Here is a 24,842-nt window from a genome sequence, read left to right as displayed (position 1 = left end):
ATGTTCAAAAAGGGTATTATGGTTTAGGTGGTATTATCGTCTAGTCTAAGACAGTACCACTATCTATGGCTAATAGACTATTGGCCAATTGAGTGTAACTCGAGTGTAACACGAGTATAACTCGATTTAAATTTATATCGTGGTGATTGGAATGTTATATCGTGTATCCAATTGAAAATTAGCAAAATGGTAACATCAATTAAACTTAGATATAAATACAATAAGGATCGTAACATCAATTGTAAAATGGTAACTTCACATTCAAAATTAGCAAAAGTTTAAAATGTTTCATAAAGTTGTAGCAAACTTACGGAAAAATTATATAGGTATACTTGTATAAGATTGAAGATACCACATTATTTTATATTTGATAATGTTGACTTATACAAGTAGTGTAAATTTGCATAATCATCCATTATGATCTAATTATTGATACCTTGAATACCTTATAGTGTATTCATCTTATACCATATAATTTTTTATTATTATAGCGAATGATTCGATAATAGGACTAAATGATGGGTCAATGCGGTCGATGCATTAGAGATATTGTAAAGAATGATGTTGTAAAGAATGATGTTGTGGCTTCAATGACACTACAAATGCTTTACGAATATAATGGTTAGTTGTTTAGCGATTCAACAAGGGTACACAAAGCTAAATAGGGTTGCGACGATGAACTATTTATTGTCAAGACTCCACAAGACTTCATCAATAATGGATGGCGACCTGTTGACGAGGACTAGGGTATAGTTCTATTAGTTCGTTGATAATTAAGACTCAACAACTAACCATGAAGACGGTTAGGTGGAAGGCAAATATCCTATTAGCAAGGAGGCGATGATGACCTCTTGCCTTGTTGGTGACGCCGATGGTGACATCATACTCTGACAACGTTAACTATGACCATCAAGGCTCAACGGGAAGGTGATGCTGACCTCTTGCCCTAACAATGGTGACCACAACCACCAATGCTCTATAGTAAAACCTTATTATTGAGTTTTTTTTAGATAAAATGGCTAAAATAAAATAATAAAAAATTTTATTTTTAATTAATATAAATAAAAAATTGATGCTTCGAATAGGCCTTGGGCAATTAGATTTCAATTCTTGGTTAAAAAAAGTCAAAACAATTGGTTTCGAAATAAAAAATCATTAGTTCTGAAACTATTAACTATTCTGAAATCATGATAAGAACTATCTATGTCAACATATTGTGCATGCCAATGCCAGTGTAAATTTCTTACCATGCTTTGCTTTGGCATCTTAACACATAAATTGATCAAGAACCAAATAATTTTAGAGGTGGACAAATTATTGTATCCAAAAAATAATCTTAATTCATGAGGGACAAATTGAGAATCCTCCTATTCGGTTTTATATTTGACATTAATTAACTAAAAGATAAAAAGAGAATGAATAATAAAAAGAAGAAGATAAATACAAAAATAAACTTGTTGCATAAGGGTATTATGATAGCTTCAGCAATAAATAAACAGTAGGAACACAAGCACGCCTGGCATCGGTTCCGTCTTTATCTTTATAAAAGAACACGCGCGTATCAACGCCATCTCCGCCTCGTAACCAACCCAACCAGGTGCGACGTGCTTTGTTTTGGACTTAAATGACCATACTGCCACTCGTCCCCCTAAATTATAACGTAAGCGAATCGTCCTAAATGACTATTTTGACATTCTCCCCGACCCGGCTCATCATCGGCTTTAGACCGGTCCAAGTGAACCCTACCCTTTAAAAGGCGGAAACATCCCCGACGTGACGGGCGACCCAACGAACGTGAACCACTTGAAGCAGCGCGCTCCTCTCTCGCTCTCTCAGATCGAACGATCCAAGATGAGCACTCAGGTCTTCCGATCGGCTTCGAGGACGGCGAGGGCTTTCCTGTCGGCCTCGCGGACCGCCCCACTCCACTGCCGTCAGTTTTCTCTCTCTCTCTCTCTCTCTCTCTCGCACGCACAGTTTTCAGATCGAACCTTTCTTTCTTTGCCTTTTCGTTGGAAGTTTGTACAAGTACATTATATTTCGATTGGCGGTAATTTAAATTAAAGACCTATTCAACATGTGTGAGATTGCGTGCGTGTGGAAGTGCTTGTACTATGTTTCCACGAAGATGTGGAATTGATTGCTTTCAGATAAATTTCTCTGGAAATTTCTTTTATATGTTTTATTATCTTTCCGCTTTGATTGATTGTTCCGTAAAGTGAGCATCTGACGAGAATGCTCGTTCTCGTTTCTGTGTTCTTCGAATCGGAGAATCTCATGTTGGGTCAAAATGTGTGGAATTGATAGGCTCTCAGATTAGTTTTTCTTTTCTTTTTTTTTTTTCCTTTGGCACCGAAAATTTATATATTTATATATTTTTTTCATTTTATTATTATTTTTTGTAGCGAGGATCTGTTAAAAATTCCATTTTTTTTGGGTATTTTGATCAGAAAAGCTCGTGATTCGTATACGTCTGTTGGAATTTGATTGTGACTCGGCGTGAGCTATAATTATCTCTCTATCGAAGTAGAAAATTTGACAGATGGGTTAACCTCTGGTTTTACTCTATTTTCCCCTGAATCGATTCAGGCCACCCTAATCTTTTCGGAACTAATTCATATCACATTCAGATTAAATCTCGGCATCAGTTCTTTGGATTTTGTTACACCTTTAAGCGGAATTTAAAGAATACGTTAGACGAATTTATCGAATCAGTGCACAACTTTATTGCAACTTTTGTACTTCCATTAGGCCGATTTCTTGTCATCAGCTGTAGCCATTTTGGCAATCTTTGTAAAACACGAGAACCCAGTCCAAGTTTAGGCATACAGCGCTGTCCTTTAGATTGAAATAATTAGCATCAAGGAGTCCCTTTCTCTTTATACTTTTCTGCTTTTCGGATATGTTGAAGAAAGGAAAGAGAATGACTTGAGGTTATGGCCTAATCTCCACGCTCCGAGGAATCACGTGTTTAACTTTTGATAAATCATGGCTCATTGCTTTTGTGACAATATTAGCTGTTTGCTTCCTATCTCAATAATTTCAACCATATTTGTATGTAAAATGCTGAATCGAATTATTATATTTATGCTCCTAAAGATTTCTGTTAGTAATAACTTAATTTTAAGGAGCCTATATGTCATGGTTTCTACTAATGATATTTTATTTCTCTCAAAATGAATGAATTCCGCATTTCCTCCTTTTGTCATCGATTCATCGGCATTCTAGAAGACCACCATCACCAGCTCTCACTCATCTTGGTCATGGTAGATTTTTTGGCTAAAGAAATATTTGTCGATACATTGATAGGTCCCCTTCTATATGTCAGTTACTTCTTTCTTATTTTCATTTCTGTCTGTAGTAAGTCCAGTGTCGATGACCCTGCTTCATGGATCTAATTCCTGAATCTATCACGGATCACTGCCACAGCTGTTTGAGAGTAGGACACAGATTGTTTGCAAAATTTTCCAAACATAGTTAATGAAATGACTTGTTAGCCGTGCCTTTTGTTGTATCATAAATCATTGACAATAGTATGTGTTTTGTATAGAGTGGCGCACTGCAGCGGCAGCCACGGCAACAGTGTTCAGAGGGTCAGCGCGCTCTCTGTCTTCATATTGTGAAAAGGCTGATTGCAAAAAGACCACATCAAGAGGATGGCTGTATGGTACTCTTGCCTTTCCTGCCGCAGGTCAGTTGTTGAATATGCATCGATTTCGTTTATCATGAACCTTCCAAGTTTCCTCTGTATTTTACATTATCCATAATGTAAGTGATTCAATATAAGAAGATGCTTTTCCAGTTCTTGTTTGGCACTATCAATATACTGTTTCTCTGATAACTCTTTTGTTGCACATATTGCCAGAGTTTTTTTTATTAAAAAATTCGACAGTATTGCAAATTATGTGCTTCAGGAAGTGATGATATCTCAAAACTTTTCTGATAGCCTGTTTTGCTATTTATAGTTGGTGGAATGTATACAAATATTTGTTTGCATATAATTTTTATTTTTGTTGGCAGTATACTTGCTTCAAGATCACCAATTACACGCAGCAGAGGTATGAATTTCAGATAAAAATTTTCAGCTAAAATTTCAAACTGTAACTTTCGATTTTCTGATCATGGTTTTTTATATGCTTAAGCTGGAGAGGACATTCATTGCAATAAAGCCTGATGGAGTGCAAAGAGGGCTGGTAAGTTGGTCCTTCATATATCACAGATATCTATCGGTAAAGCAGTTGATATTTTACTTATTTGTAAATTTTGAATATTGCACTAAATTCTGGTTAGTTGCACTACTACCTTTTAAATTTTTTTAGTGTTCCTCATCCTGATCTTTCAAGAAACAATTTCTTTTTAAATCCCATGATGTCTGAGCACTCCACTTTTCAACACTAATCAGCTTTCCTTGCCATTTCACAGAGATGTGGTCTGTTTTCAGACTAGCAATCTTTCCTCCTTTGAAGTACATATGGAATTGATGTGCTATCTCAAATCATAAAAGATGTTGGCTCAGAAATAGTTTAAAGTTTATAAATTATAAAGAAGAAGATTGTTTTGTGGAAGAAAAGTAAATTTCCATCGTACCTATGAACTGATTCCACAAGTTGAAGTAAGCTTGATAATACAATGTTTATTAAACTGAACTAGCTGTTAATTTTTGTTAAATGTTGTTTGTTAATGCACATTTGTTAATTGTCCTTGAAAAGATCTTTTTCCACCGGGACAATTCTCTAATTCATTAATTCATTCTAATGCACCAATGATCACTGTGTTTGTATGATTTACAGAGATTACTGAGCTGGGCTCATTTTCCCTCTTGCACAACATCTATTTTAGTAAACCTGATAACTTTTGTTCTTCAGATTGCAGAGATTGTATCCCGTTTTGAGCGAAAAGGTTTTAAGCTTGTGGCGATTAAGATTGTGGTTCCTTCCAAGGAATTTGCTCAGAAACACTATCATGATCTAAAAGAAAGGCCATTCTTTAATGGCCTCTGTGACTTTCTTAGCTCAGGCCCTGTGGTTGCCATGGTAAGATAATACTGTGTGGTGTTACCGAGAAAAAAGATTTGATAACTTCATATGTTTACTTTATTAGTTACTAAATTGTAGGTTTGGGAAGGGGAGGGAGTCATAAAATATGGTCGAAAATTGATCGGTGCTACTGACCCACAAAAATCTGAGCCTGGCACAATCAGAGGTGATCTTGCTGTTGCTGTTGGAAGGTATGTCCTGGAAACATTTTTATCTTAAAGTCTGTTCAATAGATCTTTGTAATATAAGCAGTTTTTTGATAGCTTAAAGGCAAATCGAGAAGGTAATAATAATCTGCAGGTAGTGTTACGCACAAACATTTCAGATGATATATAACTGGTCAGAAACAAAGTGCATCTACATTATCCAATATATCTGCAGTACATTAAGTGTTGTCATTCTTTCTTATCTGTTCATTAAGGTTGAATTTTATTAAAAATGTTCCAAATTGTCTAAATAGATGTCTTATCATATGTAAATATTATGATGAATTTGTTCATTAAGATTGAATTTTTTTATTTGAAATTTCCAAAGTTCCCAGATGGTTGAAACCGTCGAGAATAAAAGGAGTAAGGGAGCCAGGGCAAATAATGGAATCATGAATATATATATATATATATATATATATATATATATATATATATATCAATTTCTAATTCATTGAACTATACACAACATCTTTTTTTCTTTTTTCTTTTTATATTTTACAAAGGATAAGTGATAATAATAGTGATAGGTTTTGATCTAGGACCTTTGTAGTGATCTAACTAGGCCTAAACTAACTATTACCTTCTAATCCTTGGTTAGCGAGTCTAATATACAGCATCAAACAAATGCTTTTAGTGTAAAAATTTATCAGATAAAATCTTGAACCCTTAAACCTTGGTAAGTACGTATGATACATCACCATCAAAGTTATGTTCTAGATATGAAACTTAGATGAGACCTTTGATAATAAGTGAGTTTATACGGAATACTTGACAATTTAGTAAATGTTTTACCAATATGCTGTGTTCTTTGTCGACAGTGATAGCTTATTCTTTTCATTTCTTACTACTAATTAACGTTGTAGAAACATCATCCATGGGAGCGACGGGCCCGAAACAGCCAAGGATGAGATCGCCCTATGGTTCAGTCCTATTGAGTTAGTCTCTTATACGAGCAATGCCGAGAAGTGGATCTATGAAGTAAACTGATCAGCCCTTCTCATCTCTATTTTTCTCACATTTTGGTGGACTTTTTAGATGTTGCAGGCAGTTGCAATTAAAATTATCGAATGTGTCAAATAAGTAACGCCATCCTGAGATGAGTTCCTGATGCTACTGCTGAAATCTCTTGTGTGGTTGTAGAATGTTAATCTGGATATGAAGAGCTGCTTCATTGTCTTCTACATGATATTGGCTCTGCAGTCTTAGCTATGTTCTTGTCTTGTTCTTACCTCTACATATCTTATAAGCGTATTTGCATTTAGTGTGACCAACTCACATTCCCAATTATTCATTTTGCTTTTTGATCCATTAAATGGGAATAAATTTGACTTTGCCTTTGGAAGAGGGGTCTTGGAGACCCATTAAATATCAAGTGATCTGATGCAATGCGAAGGACATCTTAATCAAGGATCACAGTTCTGATTTTGGGACCCTGGGTTTATGGTCAAACCACTTGGGATTTAGTTGGTTCTGTCATACTGTATGAGTCTGTCAGAACATGCTAAAATACTATAAGGGAAGAAAGAAAGAGGAGAGGAAGAGAAAAACTAAAGAAGAAAAATGAAGAAGAGGAGGAAGGAGGAAAAGAAGGAGAAGAAGAGAGAGAAGGCATGAAGGAGAAGAAAGCTTAGCCAGTAAAATATTAACATGTAAGGGAAGGAAAAAGGAAAAATGAAAGGAGAGGAAAAGAGGAGGAAGAGAAAGCATGAAGGAGGAGAAACCCTTGGAATTGATCCATGTATCAATCGATGGTCGGCACGATAAATATGGATCAAACAATATTAGCAAAACAATAATCTTAATTTACCAGAAACTAAGAAAATTTGCTGATTAACTCCAAGGTTTGTGTGAATGAAAGAATGACGTTTTGACATCATAATAAGATTATTCTTTAGCAACATTAGAATTGACCTTTTGGGCTTATAGGGGTGTGTGAGCATTGCCAAGAATTTGACTCTTTCCCAACTATTTAAAAGCAAGAACAACAGAGATAACATAGCCATGCATGTAAACAGCCGACATCATCTCTGGAACACAAGTGTGTATGCCACATAAACTACAAATTCAATGTATTTAAAGCAATGATAGAAAAATATAATTGAGAAGAACATCTATGCAGATAAATGCGGCGATAAAAGCAGAGTCCACTAACCCTTTGCATATCTTTGCCACTCACCCAAATTACCTGAAGTGAACAACCCATGCCTCGAGTGCCACATAAATAATATAGTTTGTTGATACACTTGAATTCTTGTTACTTGACAATGTCACCTGAAGAAAAAGGAATAGGCTGAGATTAGACACGGCAATCTGCTATAATTTCCGGTGATTCCACTTTTGTGAGAACAATAGGATTTGTGAAAGCATTACAAGGTTAGTTCAGATATGCACTTCTGCACAAAGTTAATACTGAGGCTAAAACATATGCATCCATTGTATCGTAACATACTAGAGAAAATTCCAGGAATTAAGTCCCTAATCCTTTGCCAATAATTGAAGTTATAGCTGCAATTGCTTTACAATTGCATTTACAAAATCTTGTGCATGAGAGTGAATATCAATCTTATTGTAGATTTGTTTTTGCACAAAGCATAGCTCTTGAAATATTCTAACCATGTACTGAAAAATTACTGATTAGAATACAATTAATATTTGAACAAAAATAAAGTCGATGACAACGTGTTTAGAAAATATGTTTACAACAATGCCAACAATAGTTGACAATTTAATGCTTTTTTAGACACCTGATGGAGCATCTAAATTGGGGCAACAGAACCTTGACAGCAGATGCAAGCAACCAAGATGCCGAGAACAGCCCCGGCAAATACTTGCGATGGCGTGTGACCCAGGAGCTCCTTTAGCTTTCTTTCACTGATGGGATGCCCTTGAAACAAGTCCTCGATGATCTTATTAAGTACCTAAATGGCATAAACATTTTAGATTGGTAAATGTCAGGAATAAAAAAAATATTCAAGGCTAACACACACAAAAGAAGTCCATTGTATCATCAGCATGAGTCATCAAACATGCAAGCAAAGACATGTTCAAACAACAACAAAAAATCAATTTTACATGGAAACTAAATACACATCTCGTCTGTTTTTAGTCCATGTGAAATATAGCATATTATATATACGTGATTTGTATCGAAGCTTCCACTTAGGTAAAAATGTTCATCTTTTTCCACATCAACATATACAAATTAATCAGGGAGGATAGCATATTTACGGATGACAAAAATCTCATATGAATTACTTCAAAGTATATGACACAATGTAGTATGGAAGATGACTATAATGGTTGACAGCTCTCTCAAAGGACACATACGATAAACATAGTATGAAACACATCGACCAGCAAAGATTCATCCATATGGAAATAATTAGAAGAAACAGTACATGTATTGGTAGGTTGACCTGCATACTAGTATATCAACAATGTGCTGATGTTCAAAGTTCAGTGTAGATTCTAAAGCATTATATATTACATTAATTTTCTGATGCAGAAAATAAATCATCATGGTTATCATTCTTGTCCAAGTCTCACAAGGGTTCAAGGCTTTAAGCTACAAAAAATCAACTAATCCAACTTATTATCGACAAAGAGCTTATTATTTTCAGAAAGATATATTTTAAAAAAGAGTTTAGGAATGCTATATACCAATTAGGCCCTATTAAAAGAAAGATGAACTGCTTGTGGTAAACCAAGCACATCAGAATTAACATCTGCAACAGGGCTTCACAAGAATTTCCAGACTATCAAAAAGGTAACATGGCAATATAAATTATAAACTAATAAGAGTTAAAGCGAAAGACAGTGTTACCAAAGAGCCTAAAATTGATGGTGCAAAATTTAGATGACTTGACTTTGCTAGATAAAAGGAAGGTGCCAATGCTTTTTTTCTCACAGTATATCTTATTCACTCTCATGGAGGAAAAGCAATAGTCCACTCAAAGCCATTGAGAAACTAATTAAGGCAAGCCATGCAAAATGGCCACAAGCAATCACCCTTTTTCGTGTATTAAGTAGAACTAAATAGTGTTGCAAGTTTTCATCTGGTAGAGCTTTCATGTTTTAGTTTGACAAAATAGATTATAGAGATCTTGTTTCACTCAAATTGGTGATTAAATAGTGCAAGCATGTTACTATATTTTTCATTATTTGATATAATTAAACTTGTCATATATTCACTCTCTATTTCTGAAGCATGTTGTATGAGGAGATAGATCTATAGCAGGTTCATATAAGAAAGAGTTCCTTTGCATGCAGAATCTCCTTTGTTCTAACACTTTCTGACATATTCTCAGCTTTCAACCCAATCCACATCCAATTGCCTTAGCAATATTGGACAATCTCCAAATATTGATGAGAAACTGATGACCTGTACCTATAACAAGTTTGTAGAATCAACAAACTCTACTATATGATTTGCAAAGTCCTTGCTTTGCTACTTAATGGCGTATATAACTTTTGAAGTTTTTGATCATGTAAAGTAAGAAACGGCACCGTGGTTTTGCCTTGCACACCATGCATGAAGCATCATATATTCAAACCAATAGCCAGAAAGAACTTCAGATATAAATCTTCACTTTTGTAACTGCATGGCTTGTGTTAGACATCTTTTGTGCATATGGGAATAATGATCCAAACTAACTTTAAAAAAAAAAGCAGAAAATTTGTGTATGCATGCTTGTCTAGAATGTTTCCAACAATGCCTATGATCCTAGACATGGACCGTCGTATTGTGACGACCGATGGTATTGATCCATGGGTGTACCATATTTATATGGTGCACACACTATAAATATCATACTGGCATACGTACCGTACGTATGCTGCAAATACCGTACGCACGTACAATATAAATACCAAATGAACATACACTATAAATCATATAAATACCTTCTCCAGTATGTCGGAACATACTGGTTTTCAAAAAAAGGCTGAAAATGGCCAAAAATTCACAAAATATCTTTTTTAGGCCTTTTATCCTAATTTAATAGTAATTTTAGTGTATTTAACTAAGAATAGAGTGTACATGAGACAAATAAGTGCATAAGACTGTGATTAACACTAAATACCTCCAATTTGGGCCTAAATGTAAGACAATAGACCTAATTGTTACTAACAAGATAATGAGCTTAATCATGTTTAATCTTTGTAAATATGCATTTATACGCCTCTAATTAAATGGAATGATAAATAAAACATAGAAAAAAACTAAATACCTTCAAATTTGAGAGAAATTCCACCGGATCTCGAATTCCAACCCCTCTTTTATCCAAATCAACAGCTTAATTACCACTAATCACCAACTACGAACTATGATCACAAGCGAGAGTGAGAGAACGGGTGAGAAAGAGTGTGAGAATGAAAGTGAGTGAGAGAAAAGAGGCCCCAATGGTCAATTTGACTGTTGGGATCAAACTTGACCCGATTGGGGTCGGTCAAATTCCAACTGGAACTAACCCATATCAATTGACACAACATGAGCTTCGACCGTATCGGCTGATACATCACCCGTCTTGACCGATATCTAACCCTTTTCTGTATATCTCCTGAAATGGATACCAGTCAGCTGGCGAACCAATACATACTGCCCGTTTCGTATCAATTTGGGTGGTATGTCAAACCTTGATTCTAGATATATGAAAGTTCAAAAGTACTTGTAGAATTATTCCTTAGCTATATTTACAAGTCAAGTCATATTGATTTTTTACAATATACTTAAGGAAAAGCCCACATGTATCAAAGCAGTAGCATATGCATGAGCTTGAAATTTAAAAAAGTATTAAACATTTCTTCACTTCTTCATAACTTTTTTGTGAACATGGTTACCCCAGAATAACATGCTAGGTTAGAGAAGTGGAAGAGTTGGCTTGGTGACTCAACTAAGTCACATATTTCATAGCCCATCTAACTAAAAGAATGATGAAAGTCAGGGCTGTTAGGAAAAATGTGACTCTGCCTGATTATTATGAGTGGAGTGACTTGTTGATGAATGAATCTTCTGAAAAATCGGCCGAGTCTGAGTTTTTTTTCTGGCATTGTAGCTGATTTGCAACTCAAATGGCCCAGTTGCAATTTTCTCTTTATTTGGAAGAATAAATGAAGAAATCATTCAACAAGATGTGTTGCCCAATAATGTTAGAAGCCACAAACATGATGTCATATTTTCAAAGTTCAAAACCTTAGTCCAGTGTCGACAACGGTTGATGGCTAACTGGAATGGTTCCAGTCTGATTTGGCATACTGACACTTAGTACAAGTACAGGCTGATGTACCACACTCGGTATATCAGATGATGAGATGCGAAGGAGCAGGAGGCAGAGATAGATGAGAACCAATAGGAGGAGAAAACGGGGACCTCAACAAGGAAGATGACTGCAACAATGTGGTGGGGTGGATGAGGTGGTGGCAGTGATGTGATGGGGAAAAGAAGGAAACAGTGGCGAAGGAGGCGAGAAAGAGAGATCACACGAGATGTAGAATGACAACATGATATATATATATATATATATATATATATATATATATATATATATCAGACAGAGAGAGAGAGAGAAAGCATGATATTCAGAGAACAGAAGAAAAAGAAAAAGAAAAAAGGACAAGTGTAAATGATAAAAATAAAAGATTAGAGGTACTGGATGTAAACTTACCATCTGGTAAGCATGAGCTTATTGGATCATGCAACTCATACTGAGCAAAGTCAGACTATGTCATCCAGTCTATGTTTGAGTTGGCTGTCAGACCAAATTCCTGCTGATACCAACCGCTACACCTGATATTTGATCCCCAGTTTCTTTTACGCATGTTCTCCACGGCTGCACTATTCCCGTGAGCATGTAGGAAAAGACCACCTCTCTACTGCCGTTTATTATATGCAGGGAAGACAGAAAACAAAGTACATAGACGATAGGGAAAAAAGTGATATCAGGTTAGAAAATTTTCCTCCATCTTTTTGTCTTATGGGCTGACTCGCCAATCTTTCTCTCATACTATCTATCCTTTTTGTTCTATTTTTCTGTTTTCTTAAATGTGTTTAATGTTATGCATCTTTCATTTCATTTTTTTGGTTCTCTGAGCTTGATTTCTTCTTTTTTACCCTTTATTATTGTCATCCTGATTCATGATGCTGATTTGATTGACTGGTTCACTATGATCTTTGTTAGAATGTTATTTGATAATGAACTTGCTCTGTCTAAACTGCTTATGCTGCTATGTTTCTCATGTTAGACAAGGAGTTTCTCATATAGTTTTAATAATAACAATCATGCATAGATGCTTATTCAATAAAGACCATAGACAGGTGCCAACACCTTTGACTCAAAATGCATATTGTTTTAAGATGGTGAAATTGGAAATGGCACACATCACCTGTGCTATGATCCCTATACTTACAGTAGAAGTGAAGTGTTATGTGAAATCCTTCGTAACTCAGGTCAACCATGTATCATGTAAGCAGACTTATCAACAAGTTCTCCTTAATGGCCACGAGAAAACGAAGACAAAAACCAGCTAGATAATCTGAACATAAGAGCAGAATCATGTGCGTCGAAAGTATTGTGTGTTAGCTCAACTATGAAAACATATTAGTTCTATTGCACTGAAAAAAATCTATTTTTGAAAAAACTATGCATACATGAGAAATAAAAAAAATTGTTGATCTATGGTATGATAATAGCCGACAGTGTAAATAGAGCAGTCTTAAGTTTCTATTTATAATAAAAAACATTCATGATAAACAATCACAAATATCAAAGCCTAAAGACCATCTAGTCCAACAAATGTAAGTTTGGCTCTTGACTTTATAATCTACAAGTTATTGTGCAACCTCATATGAATACGAGTACTAGAAACTTACTATACAAGGCAGCAATATAAGAAAAAGGTTGTCCAAGACCAACTTAAACAACATTTGAAAACCAGAACTCATTTGTATAATTGTTGAGGCACTAAGCATGGATCTGCAGAGCTATAAAGTCGAGTATTACATGGAGAAGATCTTTTAGGATCAACTCATGAGATGCTAAGCTCTCTAAGATTGATATCCCAACCTAAATGTCAAAGTTTTTGCATTAAGAATGAAATTCATGGATTTCACAAAGCACTGATCTGTCATCTCGTGTATTGACAAATCAAATGGTTCCCTTTGCACTCAACTCTGATATAGTGGCATTTAACTAAACTATAACAAATAGGTGGGTACTAAAATGGCTATACAAAACTGACAGAAAAAACAACTCAACCTCCTTGTAGAAGCAACAAACTATCCAACAGTACAATGACCGTAGCAGCAGAAGACTAATGATAATAGCATTAAGAGAAGAGGAAATGTAAGCTTCTCTTGAATCGTTAGTTGGAAAAGATTCAGCAACTAGTTCTATATGTTTGAAAAAAATTGAATTCTGATTACACAACAAAAAGATAGTTATGTGGATGAATAGAAACGCAAAGATAGGAAAAAGGAGATAAGCCTATACAAATAAATGCTACACTACTGCCTCAATGGCACTATCCTAAAAATTTAAGTTTATGTTAGAGCATCCACATATATCGTTCTTACTATTATTGCATGGAGAAACTAGTAACAAATAGACAACCAACAGAAAGGCAAAACACTCTCACCTCAGCCTGCATGCCGGCATGCCGTCTGACGCCAATCGCATCATACATGACGATGAGGCTGAAGCCAAGGCACACGGGGAACAGCGAGTCGCTCACTCCATGGCATAGCGCCACCGAAGCCGTGAGCGCGGTGCAAAGCGCCGAGTGGGACGACGGCATTCCCCCGCAGCTGAACAGCATCCCGAGGTCCCACCTCCGCTCCACAAAGAAGTTGAGGAACATCTTTATGGTCTGCGCCAGGGACCAGGCCACGAGCCCCGACACGAAGGTCGGGTTCCCGGCCAGCGTCCACAGGAAGGGGCTGACCCGGGCCTTGGACACCGCCGCGGTGGTGCTCATCAGCAGCGTCCCGATGCTGCCGCAGCAAAGGTAGCCGTCCTCCCCGTCGCGACCATCGAGGCCGCCGTGCAGCCAAGGCCGCACCTTTGGCAGGCGGGAGAGGACGAACCCACCGAAGGAGTGGAGGATGGGGAGGAGGAGGCAGAACGGGTTGAAGCGAGGGGAGCTGGAGACAGATGGGGCGGCGAGGGTGGGCGGTGACCTCCTGGCCGGGGAGTCGAAGGAGATGGAGACAGGCGAGGGTTTGGATCGGGAATGATAGGAGAGGAGCGGGGAACGGGAACGGGTAGGGTTTTGATGGAGATGAGAGGAGGGAGGAACCCTAAAGAAGGGTTTGAGGCTGACGACCTCCATGGCTGCTGCTCCGCATCGCTCGCGCCCGCACCTCACGGGGGAAGAGGAAGGGATTGGGTTATCAAAATATTTGCTGATGCGAGCAACAGTGAGGCTGGGGGCGATCACGGCCGTCCATAATGTCCGCGGATGCGAATATTAATGAAGAGTTGGGGGCGGGGGCTAAATAGGAAAATTCGAAAGGGATATTACTGGGAGATTCGAGGGCGTGAGGCGTTCAAAGATTCGCAGGCAGGGATGGATGCGGAGAGAGAGACTAAAAGAGAGGAGGAAACGATGCTGCAGCACTGTGGCTTCGACAAAACACCGACACGCTTCAGCTAATAATATGAAACGATTATTTGTTGTTATTTCCAATGTGATTTTATTTTACTACTTCCACATATATAAAGATGCAAGTCTTTTAAGTTAGATATGATAAGCATTACATATAGACTATTTTCAATGTGATTTGAAATACGACTCATAATTTTATGTATCGATATATTACATATAGAACTTATTAAGCTTCCAAATAAAATATAAAAAATATAAAAAAGAATAATCTTTTTTGGTATAGAACCTACATCATCTTGTATCGAGAAATATAGAACCTTGATACAATCATAACCATAAACAATCGAGTCTGAGTAGTGATCTTCTACCGTTGTTGCTCATGCAAATATAGAGTCTTGATACATAATTTTTTTGGTATAGAGCCTACATCATCTTTGTCATAGTTGGATTGTTTAGACACTAAACTTTAAGAATCTCAATACTTATCGATCCCAAAATTATGAATCGTAAGGTGTGGAAAAGCATTAACTGATGTATGAGAAAATATTTTTTTTTGCCTAAAACTACTTACAATCTCATGTGATAGGTATATATGTGTAAAGATAATTATGTTGTTTATATTAATTTTATATTCAGATATTAGTTCAAAAATTTTGATAAGATTTGTTCGTGACAGATCAAAGTTGTACAATTGATCAAGATAAATGAGATAGTTTGGGCACTACTATTGATTGCATGGTTCAAAATTAGAAGACATTATAAAACACTGCATATACATACATTGAAACTACAGCAAAGGAGATTGCACAAGTTTTAAGATTTTTCGTAATATTTCTTAGCTAGAAGAAGTGTCCATAGCACCTCCGTAAATAGAGGGTTAGCATAATCATCCTTTAGATATAATAGGAGAAATGAGATAAAGATAGAAAAATATAAAGAGATTCAATATTTGAGATATTGTAAGTTATTATGTTCAATAAGAGATTTTAGTTTTGAAGTACCTCTATTCTTTTTTTTTATTATCAGTTATCTACGATTTCTAGATGTTCATCATCATTTCAAGATAATTTTAATTTTTTATATCCTTTATATTCTCTCTTCCTCCTTGTTTATCTTTTTTTTTAATTTCAACTACCACTTTGGTTGCACATTATTAAAGTAGATTTTGGTGATGCTGATTTGAAACCAAAGTCTTAATCCATGTTTGTCTCAGTGTGACGTGGTGTTAGATGTGAAGATTTTCTGGCTAAATTTCGGAGAACTACATCAAAGCCCACAAAATTATGTCTGGAGTATTTTTAATAAAATATTTTAATACTTAGGTTAGTCTTTGAATTAATGGATTTAGTTAAATGTTGAGTTTGTGAGGAGGTATATATATTAGGAGAGAGTTTAGTACGGTTTAGGATCATTACGCTCAAGATTATGATATAATATCGAGAGTGAGTGTTGTATATCATGTAGCAACAAATCCAAGGAGCATGATATAATTGTGAACAGGTGTGTTATATACGGAGGGTAAGGTTGTGTTAGTCACGTGATGGTGAGATGTCGATTATATGTTGATGAGGTATTAATCATATAATTACATAGTGATAAGGTGTCAATAGTCTTCCTTGTGTGATCATGTCTATCCTAAGATAAATCACCTCAAAAAGATTATTATATTAGATTTTTTTTGTTTTAGATTCAGATTCGAAGAAGTAGTGGATGAATTGGTGTTAGAGTTAGTTAGTGTGATATTTAATAATAAATTATTAAATGACTTTTTGAAGGAAAAACAAACTTGATTTGAATTGTTATATCCATTAATAATAAAAGGATGTGACTATTGCATAAGTATATCTTCATATGCTTACGTAAGAGTGTCATTTTAGCCGGATCCTCTGTCGTCGATAAGTTCTGACCTACATTAATATAGAAGTTGTGTCATTGACTTCTTTAATGTTCAACTATTTTTTCTTATAATCCACAAAGATTTTCTTCCATTCTTTGTGTTAATGTTGTAGATCAAATTATATATAGGTTGGTAGTACAAGTCATTAGTTAATTTTTTATTATTTTTAATGATATTAAACAATAGAAGTCGGTGTACTATTCAACGTGTCTATATTGCATTGATCAAATTGGTATCAAATTTTCACTCATACAAATAATTTAGAACATTCTTTATTACGACTATGAGTTTTGAATCATAAGAGAATTATACTCATTGGAGTCAATTAGACTGGTCAACCAACCTTTGTTACTCATGCTTTCTGACTCCTACAATGCAATCACATTCTTTAGAATGAGAACTTAAAATAGAATAAGTCCCAAAGTATTTTTTTAAGATCCCATTATCATTTGATGGGAAGTAGACTGCTAAAAACATTTATATTTTTATTTTTATCAAATATTATCATTAGTAATTTAAAAAATAAAAGTATAATATCAAGATTTAAAATCTTGAAGATATTAGTTAATTTAATCGGTAAAGACTTTGACAATATATCGTAACGTCTAAAGCTTAGATCTCATTTTTATCACTTATCTTTTATAAAAAAAAATTAAAATCTTTTATCGTTAGTCTTAAAGGTGTAGAAAATTTAGAATAGACTAAGTCTTACAATTGAAAACAAAGGTTTACAATGGAGAAAAAAGAACATGGAGGAGGAAAGTAATTAGAAGGGTGGTTGATGAAGCTTCCTCGAAAGCCATCCACTACGCATGCCCAATGGATGAAGAACCCACTCATTGAGTAAGGTAGGAGACTTTGCACCGAATGTATCCTTCTTTGCGTCAAGGTTCATCACATCACTACCATACAAGAAACATGAGATGGTCAACATGTTATAGAAACAAGTAGAACAACTTAGCATGAAAGCTAGGTGTGCATAGCCAAGAGAAATAAATAAACAAATTAATATATATATATATATATATATATATATATATATATATATATCAATTTCCGTTGGATTTATCAACCAAAGTAGCATAAGTATACCTTGATATTACTGGCCATTTGGTTCTACAATTTGGACATGTAAGAATAGTTAGGAGTATGACTAGTATTTCAACTTCATCACACGAGTTGCAGTTGCACTGATCAAAGTATGGAGTTCCTATTCCTCTATAAACATAATATTTCTTAGTGGCATCTTTCTTCTCAAAAGAATCTTTTCTAGTGCAATCTGCCTCGTAATATTTATGTTGGAGATGTCTCTAATGTACTCTAAAGGCGATGGGCACATGGATTTAAGCTAGTAAGAACTTGGAAATGTGGCCACATCCAATGAACCTAACAAAGCTAGCTATTGACGCAAGCTGATGCTGATTCAAGAGATTTAAGGGATAAGAAATGAAGCATGTTGCAAGAAATGGAGGTCAATTATGTATGTATATATATATTCTTTATTTTCCTTCTTAAATTATGTATATATTTTACCAAGTAATTAATTATAAATGCTATCCTACATTAAACAAATATAAATTTTAAGCACAGTCTCATTGATGATTCATTCATTCTCATCACACTAATGCCGGTCAATTGTTCCTACAGCACGTAAAGCTTCTGTAACATTAATAGAAGCTGCCCAGGTTAAGTCTACTAACCACTATTGGACGGCAAATCCAATTAACAAAATCTTTTGTGAGAAATAATAAGATTTTTGTTCTCCAACGCACACAATCAATCTCAAAATCCAACGTCACATCTCGTCTTCGTTCCTTACATACACCTGCAAAAGTCCAACATAGTTGAAGGCATTGTCTCGAGGAAGAAAACCTTCTCGTATATATGCACACGAGAGAGAGAGAGAGAGACAGAGATGCCAACGGCCGGCCACATGAACACCGAAGGAAGCAGCAGCTGCAGCGGTGGAGGAGGAGAAGGTGGCGTCACCACCACCGACACCGATGGCGCACAGTCATCGATCCCTACGTTCCCGCCGGCGGAGTCGTGGGTGTGGGCACAGATAAAGGCGGAGGCGCACCGGGACGCGGAGGAGGAGCCGGCGCTGGCGAGCTTCCTGTACGCTACCGTGCTGTCCCACCCGTCGCTGCCGCGGTCGCTCGCCTTCCACCTCGCCAACCAGCTGTGCTCCCCAACCCTCCTCTACGATCTCTTCCTCCATTCCTTCTCCTCCGCGCCGTCTCTCCTCTCCGATACCGTCGCCGACCTCCTCGCCGCCCGCCAGCGCGACCCTGTCTGCCATTCCTTCTCCCACTGCCTCCTCTACTTCAAGGGTTTCCTCGCTCTGCAGGCTCACCGCGCCGCTCACCTCCTCTGGGCCCAGGGCCGCCGCCCCCTTGCCCTCGTTCTCCAGTCCCGAGTCGCCGACGTCTTCGGAGTCGACATCCACCCCGCCGCCCGCGTCGGCCGCGGCGTCCTCCTCGACCACGCCACCGGCATCGTCGTCGGCGAAACCTCCATCATCGGCGACAACGTCTCCATCCTCCACCACGTCACCTTCGGCGGCACCGGAAAGGCCACCGGCGATCGCCACCCCAAGATCGGCGACGGGGTGCTCGTCGGCGCCGGGGCCACCATCCTGGGGAACGTCAGGGTGGGGGAGGGGGCCAAGGTCGGGGCCGGCGCCGTCGTGCTTATCGACGTGCCGCCGAAAACTACCGCCGTTGGGAACCCGGCAAGGCTCGTGGGGGGCACCGGCAGCCCAGCGGGCCACGAGGACCTGCCGGGGCTGAACTTGGATCACAACTTGTGGTCCGACTACGTCATCTGATCGATACTGAACGCCGCCATTAACTCCATGCATCTGCACATCTCGATACATGATGATGATGGTGTTGGTGTTTGTTAATTGGTACCAGGTGGCGTACGGTTCTCCCCATTCTACCTCCCATTTTCTCCTTCCCTCGTGCATCTTCTTCTTCTTCTTCTTCTTCTTCTTCTTCTGTTGCTGCCACTGTTGCTTGTGCTTTGAAGAATGTACCTCCAAGTTTCTGTTCATTTATTCGGGCTTGCTGTTTTGGTAATAAGATTGTTCATGATATGGTATCACTGCATCTTTACGCCAACTGCATGCACCTTCTCAATCAGAATCAACATCTCTTCTCAGTCTTCGAGGGTTCTAACGAAAGCAGTCTGTGGAGTAAGGGTTCCATGGAGGTTTTAAAAGCACAATTCATATACTTATCCTTAATGAAGCTTAATACAAGTTAAATTTGATCTAATAATTATCCAAGCAGCTGAGATAGTCGATTCTGATATACCAAACATTCTAGGATAAGATAGCAATAGAATCTAATGTGCAGAACCAGGAAAATTTTAATACTAGGTTGTTGTGATAACTTGCTGTTTGGGATTCATTCATTTTGTTTGTCCCTTTTTGTTGGTTGATTGAATGGGGAAATAACTGATGAGAAATCATACTATAAAATGAGAATATATATATACATATATATATATATATATATATATATACGTATATATATATATATGTATGTATATGTATATATATTCTTGTGCATGAATACCTAGAAGAATGAAGGATTACAATACATGCAATTGTGAATAATTTGTTGAAAATAATGGTGTGTTCGGGTCATTCGTTATAGTTGAAAGGAAGCAGAAAAGAAAGAGCATAAAAAGTAGTAAACATAGTCTAGAATGTATTGTTACACTTTATCTTTGTTAATATACATACATACATACATACATATATATATATATATACACTCGTAAAATTTAAGAATGACAAATATTTGCCATTATAAATTTTAATATAGCATCTCATATATGTTACAAGTCATTAACAACCATCCCAAAAATGCAAATGATTTGTTAATATTAGTTTGTTCAGGTCAAAATGGTATATAAAATATTGAAAATACATAAATACTCCCATTTTCAACATCAGAATAGGTTATAAGAGGGTACAAATGTATATCAGAGTTCCGAATAACAATTAACTTACAATAGCTAATAGAGATTAATTGTAAGAGATGTATACTTAGTTAATTTAAGGTAATAATTAAGAAAATAAAGACACTTGTGTGTGTAATTTTGCTTTTTCTTACTTATTCTAGAGTGGTTCTTTAGAGGAATCGAGCAAGATTTCGTAGGCTTTAATTTAGATGTTGCCTTATTTCTTTAATCTAAATATTATTATTTTTAGTAAAATAAGTATCCAGTAAAATAATGTTTTGATAAACATTGACGATAACGATGACAACGATAATAACAGAAGAAACTATTGTAACGTTCGTAACGACTTGTTATTATAGGAAGCATTTATTACATAAAATTTTCATCGTATCTCTTTCTATTTTTGATAATTGAATCAATTTCATCCTAATATTTTTATTTAAATTAATTTCTGAGTTCTTGATAAATATTTGGATTATGTTTTCCCCCTCTCTTTTCCCACTTGCAAATGCTGTCTTGTTGGCCACACTGTGCTTCGGAGGTATACATTGAGATTTCCACCTAATTCACGCAGATTTTTGTCCACTTAATAAAAATCCTCCATACCTTTTTCATTGCATTAATGAATCTGTGGTTGTATTAATTTGGTAGAGAAGCTATATAAATTAACCTTGCGGGACACAAAGCTACCCCCATTCAAGTCGAGTGGTCTAAAAAGGAATGGGTGTGATTATATTAAAATTTATGTATTAGATCCCACCAAAACTCCAAAGTTCAGTGTACTAAGAGCGAGATTAATACTAAGATGGGTGATTCATTTGGAAGTTCTCATTTTGTACCCCCTTTTGTTGCGTTGACAATAGAAATTGACATCAAAATATATCCCAAAATATATCCAAACAATAATTTTTTGGTCTGAAATCTTTGATACTTAGAGCCCAAAGATAAATTTTCGGAATGAGTCATAATAACAATTATGACTTCATTTCAAAAAAGTTACAATGATTTCAATACAACTAGCTAAATCAACCTCACGCAACATGAAACCATCACATTTGAGCCTATTCATGTGATCCAAGTCAACAAGCATCGAAGGTACATGTGAGGGGGCTCGAAGAGGATACCCACAATAGGATGTCTCGCCCATTGCAGATGGGGATGTGCATTTAGGCATCGGGTGACAAAAGAGGAATGAGTGCGATCATACCAACACTAATGAGTTAAGCCTTGGGCAAGAGTAATAATAAGATAAGTGACTCCTTAGAAGGCTCTAGTGTTGTACTCTTTTTGTCTCACCTTTTATTATATCAAGCAATAGAATTTGATGCTATAGACTACTTGGATAATGACTTTTTATCCAAATCTTTGGTGCGTATTTTGCAGTCAATCGCGTAGGACTCGAAGAAAATTTTGAAATGAGGTCATAATAGTGATTCTAACTTCATTCGAGAAAGTTACGATGATTTCAATATGATATGATCAAATCAACATAATCTAGACTGATTTGAGTGATCCAAGTTAGCAAATATGAGGGGGCCTAGAGAGGGGACCCATACTAGGAGGCCCCATCCACTTACTGAGTACTAATGCATTAGATTTTATTAGTTCAAAAATAGACATTGTAAATTGCCTAAACAATAGTTTTTTAGTTTGAAATTTTTGATAATAACTTTGCTATCAGCTACATCAAAGAGAGCTTTCTGAAATAGAATAATAATAATGATTCTGACTTCGATAAAAAAAGTTAGGATGATTTCTACCGTCACAAGTCAAATTGGTCCTATGCAACACGAAGCCACTATAGTGGTCTAGTCATGTTGGGCCCATAGTCAATTAGCAAGGTAAATGAGATGGGCAGACTACATCGTTCTTTCAAATCAAAGAATAATTTCTTACTCGTTTGATATTAGGGCTCGAAGATACCCGCCTTTCTATTGGATGTCATAGTGGTCTTACGTCGGATCGTGGTGGGCCCCATGGTGGGTCGAGCGGTAAGTGACGAAGGAAGGCTTTTTTGTTTTACTGTTATTTGAAATGAAGAAGTAGGGGCTTTCCTATTCCCTTTAGGATTGCTGAGTTGCCTATAAATAGGCAAGTGTTCCATTGGCATGTCGACACATGCTCGCTCTTCTTTCACTTCCTCTAAGGCCATTGAAGAACAGCGTCAATTAGCGGAGGCATGCCGTCTCCGATGATCTTTCGATTTAAGTGCATCTTTTCTATCTTTTCCATTCTTCATTTTGTAATTATCACGTCTACTTCTAATAAGCAATAAGATGAGGTACCGAGCTCAATACATTTCTCTTATAATTAGGTAAGATAGATTATAAATCTGATTAAAAATTTTGATGATGATTATCATCTTGATGGAAGCGACTCTAATAATTATTTATTTTAGATAATTTATTTTTACTTATAAATAGATAGAATTATCTAGAAACTGGGTATGAAAATATAGATATATGATATTATTGAGAGATTACATATATTCTCTCATTTTTCTTTAGTCACATGAGCAAATTATTGAGAGATTATAAATCTTCTCTTATTTCTTATTGTCCTTAATCTATTGATTATAGTGGTCCTGTCAATAATAGAAAGAGAGGAGAAGACAAATCTAGTTCTTCTTGCAAATTGATATCATTATGATTTTTAGATTCGAGGACGATGCCTTATCGATCAGATAAAGGTTTTTTTAGATAACATCGAAAAGTATGCATTATATATATATATATATATATATATATATATATATATATATATATATATATATATATATATATATATATATATAATGCTGTTTGTACAAGATCAATACTTTGACAACCAAATATGAAGAAGAAAAAATGACTGTCTTAAATCTAATCATGTAAACCAAAATTTACTTCATAAAAAATTGAATGTGGATCTTCAATGAAGAAACCATATTTATAGCATCGAGTAACGGAAGTGCATGGTATAACATCAACAAGTCGAATTTTCCAAGCAATCATAGTTCATGATGAAACACGCTCGTAATTTTATTGATATTCTAAGAGAAGACAATGCCTGCTCTTGAACGACTCGATCAAATCAATTTGTAAGACTGCTTCCACGAGATTTGAATTCTGGTGTTTCATGCAAGTCCAGCCTTGATCTTATCAACGGTGGCGGCATCGGTCTTGAACGATTTGGCAAGGATGCCGTCATCGATGCCCGTCGTGAACACAGCCTTGGGAACCGATACAGTGCCAGCACTTGCACTCCCAAAGGCAGAAATGGCGATCGCAGGATTCTTGCGGTTGCAATACTGGTAGTGAACGAGTCCCTTTGGGAACACAAACAAGTCCCCCGGCTGCAGCGTCTGCGTGTAGAGCTTGTTCGCGGTGTCGACGAATCCGACCTCGAGGTATCCGTCGATGAGGAAGAGAAGCTCGGCGGCGCGGGGATGAGTGTGAGGGGGGTTGACCGAGCCAGCAGGGAAGGAGAGCACAGCATACGAGACGCTCTGCCCGCCGAGGGCCGGGAACTCCGCCATTGTAGCTTTCAGCACGGTGAAGTTGGTCGGCGGGGACGAGTCCAGCAGGCAGCGCATGCCTGTGAAGGTGAAGAAGCTGCCATTGACGGCGTTGGTGTTCGGTGGGAGCACGAAGTCCGAAGTGATGTCGGGATCACCTGCAAGAACTACTGGCGAAGTAGCCAATGCGAGAAGTAGGAAGAAGAAGAGATTGCGGAGATCACGGAAGGCCATGTTTCACGAAGCCTATTAGAGTACGGTGATTGGTATCGTGGCGAGCGAGCTATATTTATATGCATATGCGGTTCGTAACACTCGTCCGGCACTGCCGGCTGAAGGAAAAGGAAATTGTCGTAGCTCCAGTGCTAACGAGGGCAGCAATCCAAGAAGAAGAGTCATCTGAAATCACAAAGCAATACATATATAGATATATCACAAAGCAGCTAAGATTTTGGTAGTTATCGGATGGACTTCGCTGAAACCAATGTTGTTAATTGGTAATTTATTATATCTTGATAAGCCAAAAGTTCCAAAACAAAATAAACCGAGTCAAGCGATCTATTTGGTTAAATTATTTTTTTAGATTCCAGCTTTTGGGTTTTGTTCTTCGTTTATTTTCTATGAGTACA

The 24,842-nt window shown here is 36.8% G+C and overlaps 4 protein-coding genes across 7 annotated transcripts; 2 read left to right on the top strand and 2 right to left on the bottom strand.

Annotated features, from left to right (window-relative positions):
• The first annotated feature begins 1,769 nt into the window (after window positions 1-1,769).
• LOC103980377 (nucleoside diphosphate kinase 3) lies at window positions 1,770-6,428 on the top strand. The gene is made up of 7 exons (XM_009396768.3): window positions 1,770-1,933; window positions 3,551-3,691; window positions 4,021-4,058; window positions 4,143-4,193; window positions 4,866-5,033; window positions 5,115-5,227; window positions 6,109-6,428. Exons 1-7 carry the CDS (start codon window positions 1,852-1,854, stop codon window positions 6,230-6,232), a joined length of 717 nt encoding a protein of 238 aa, XP_009395043.2. The 5' UTR covers window positions 1,770-1,851; the 3' UTR covers window positions 6,233-6,428.
• An 804-nt stretch (window positions 6,429-7,232) lies between these two features.
• On the bottom strand, window positions 7,233-14,680 carry LOC103980379 (uncharacterized). Of its 4 annotated transcripts, none has more exons than XM_009396771.3 (3): window positions 13,877-14,676; window positions 7,990-8,163; window positions 7,233-7,516 (listed from the first exon to the last, which is right to left on the bottom strand). In XM_009396771.3, the coding sequence occupies exons 1-2, from the start codon at window positions 14,567-14,569 to the stop codon at window positions 8,002-8,004; spliced, it is 855 nt and encodes a 284-aa protein (XP_009395046.2). In that variant the 5' UTR covers window positions 14,570-14,676; the 3' UTR covers window positions 7,233-7,516; window positions 7,990-8,001. The 4 variants fall into 4 exon arrangements, 3 of the variants coding, with proteins under 3 accessions (XP_009395046.2, XP_009395047.2, XP_064958632.1); XM_009396772.3 differs by having other exon boundaries at window positions 8,022-8,163; XR_010485757.1 differs by lacking the exon at window positions 7,233-7,516 and adding an exon at window positions 11,908-12,775 and having other exon boundaries at window positions 8,024-8,163; window positions 13,877-14,680.
• Window positions 14,681-18,577: 3,897 nt separating this feature from the next.
• Window positions 18,578-19,821, top strand: LOC135608871 (probable serine acetyltransferase 1). The gene has a single exon (XM_065101920.1). The coding sequence runs from the start codon at window positions 18,658-18,660 to the stop codon at window positions 19,570-19,572; it is 915 nt and encodes a 304-aa protein (XP_064957992.1). The 5' UTR covers window positions 18,578-18,657; the 3' UTR covers window positions 19,573-19,821.
• A 4,011-nt stretch (window positions 19,822-23,832) lies between these two features.
• On the bottom strand, window positions 23,833-24,577 carry LOC135609371 (germin-like protein 9-3). Its single transcript, XM_065102559.1, has one exon. It carries the CDS (start codon window positions 24,445-24,447, stop codon window positions 23,833-23,835), a length of 615 nt encoding a protein of 204 aa, XP_064958631.1. The 5' UTR covers window positions 24,448-24,577.
• Between the last annotated feature and the right edge of the window lie 265 nt (window positions 24,578-24,842).

This window comes from Musa acuminata, chromosome BXJ2-4 (genome assembly GCF_036884655.1).
Source record: "Musa acuminata AAA Group cultivar baxijiao chromosome BXJ2-4, Cavendish_Baxijiao_AAA, whole genome shotgun sequence".
NCBI lineage: Eukaryota > Viridiplantae > Streptophyta > Magnoliopsida > Zingiberales > Musaceae > Musa > Musa acuminata.
This window is presented reverse-complemented; position numbering and strand designations above follow the sequence as displayed.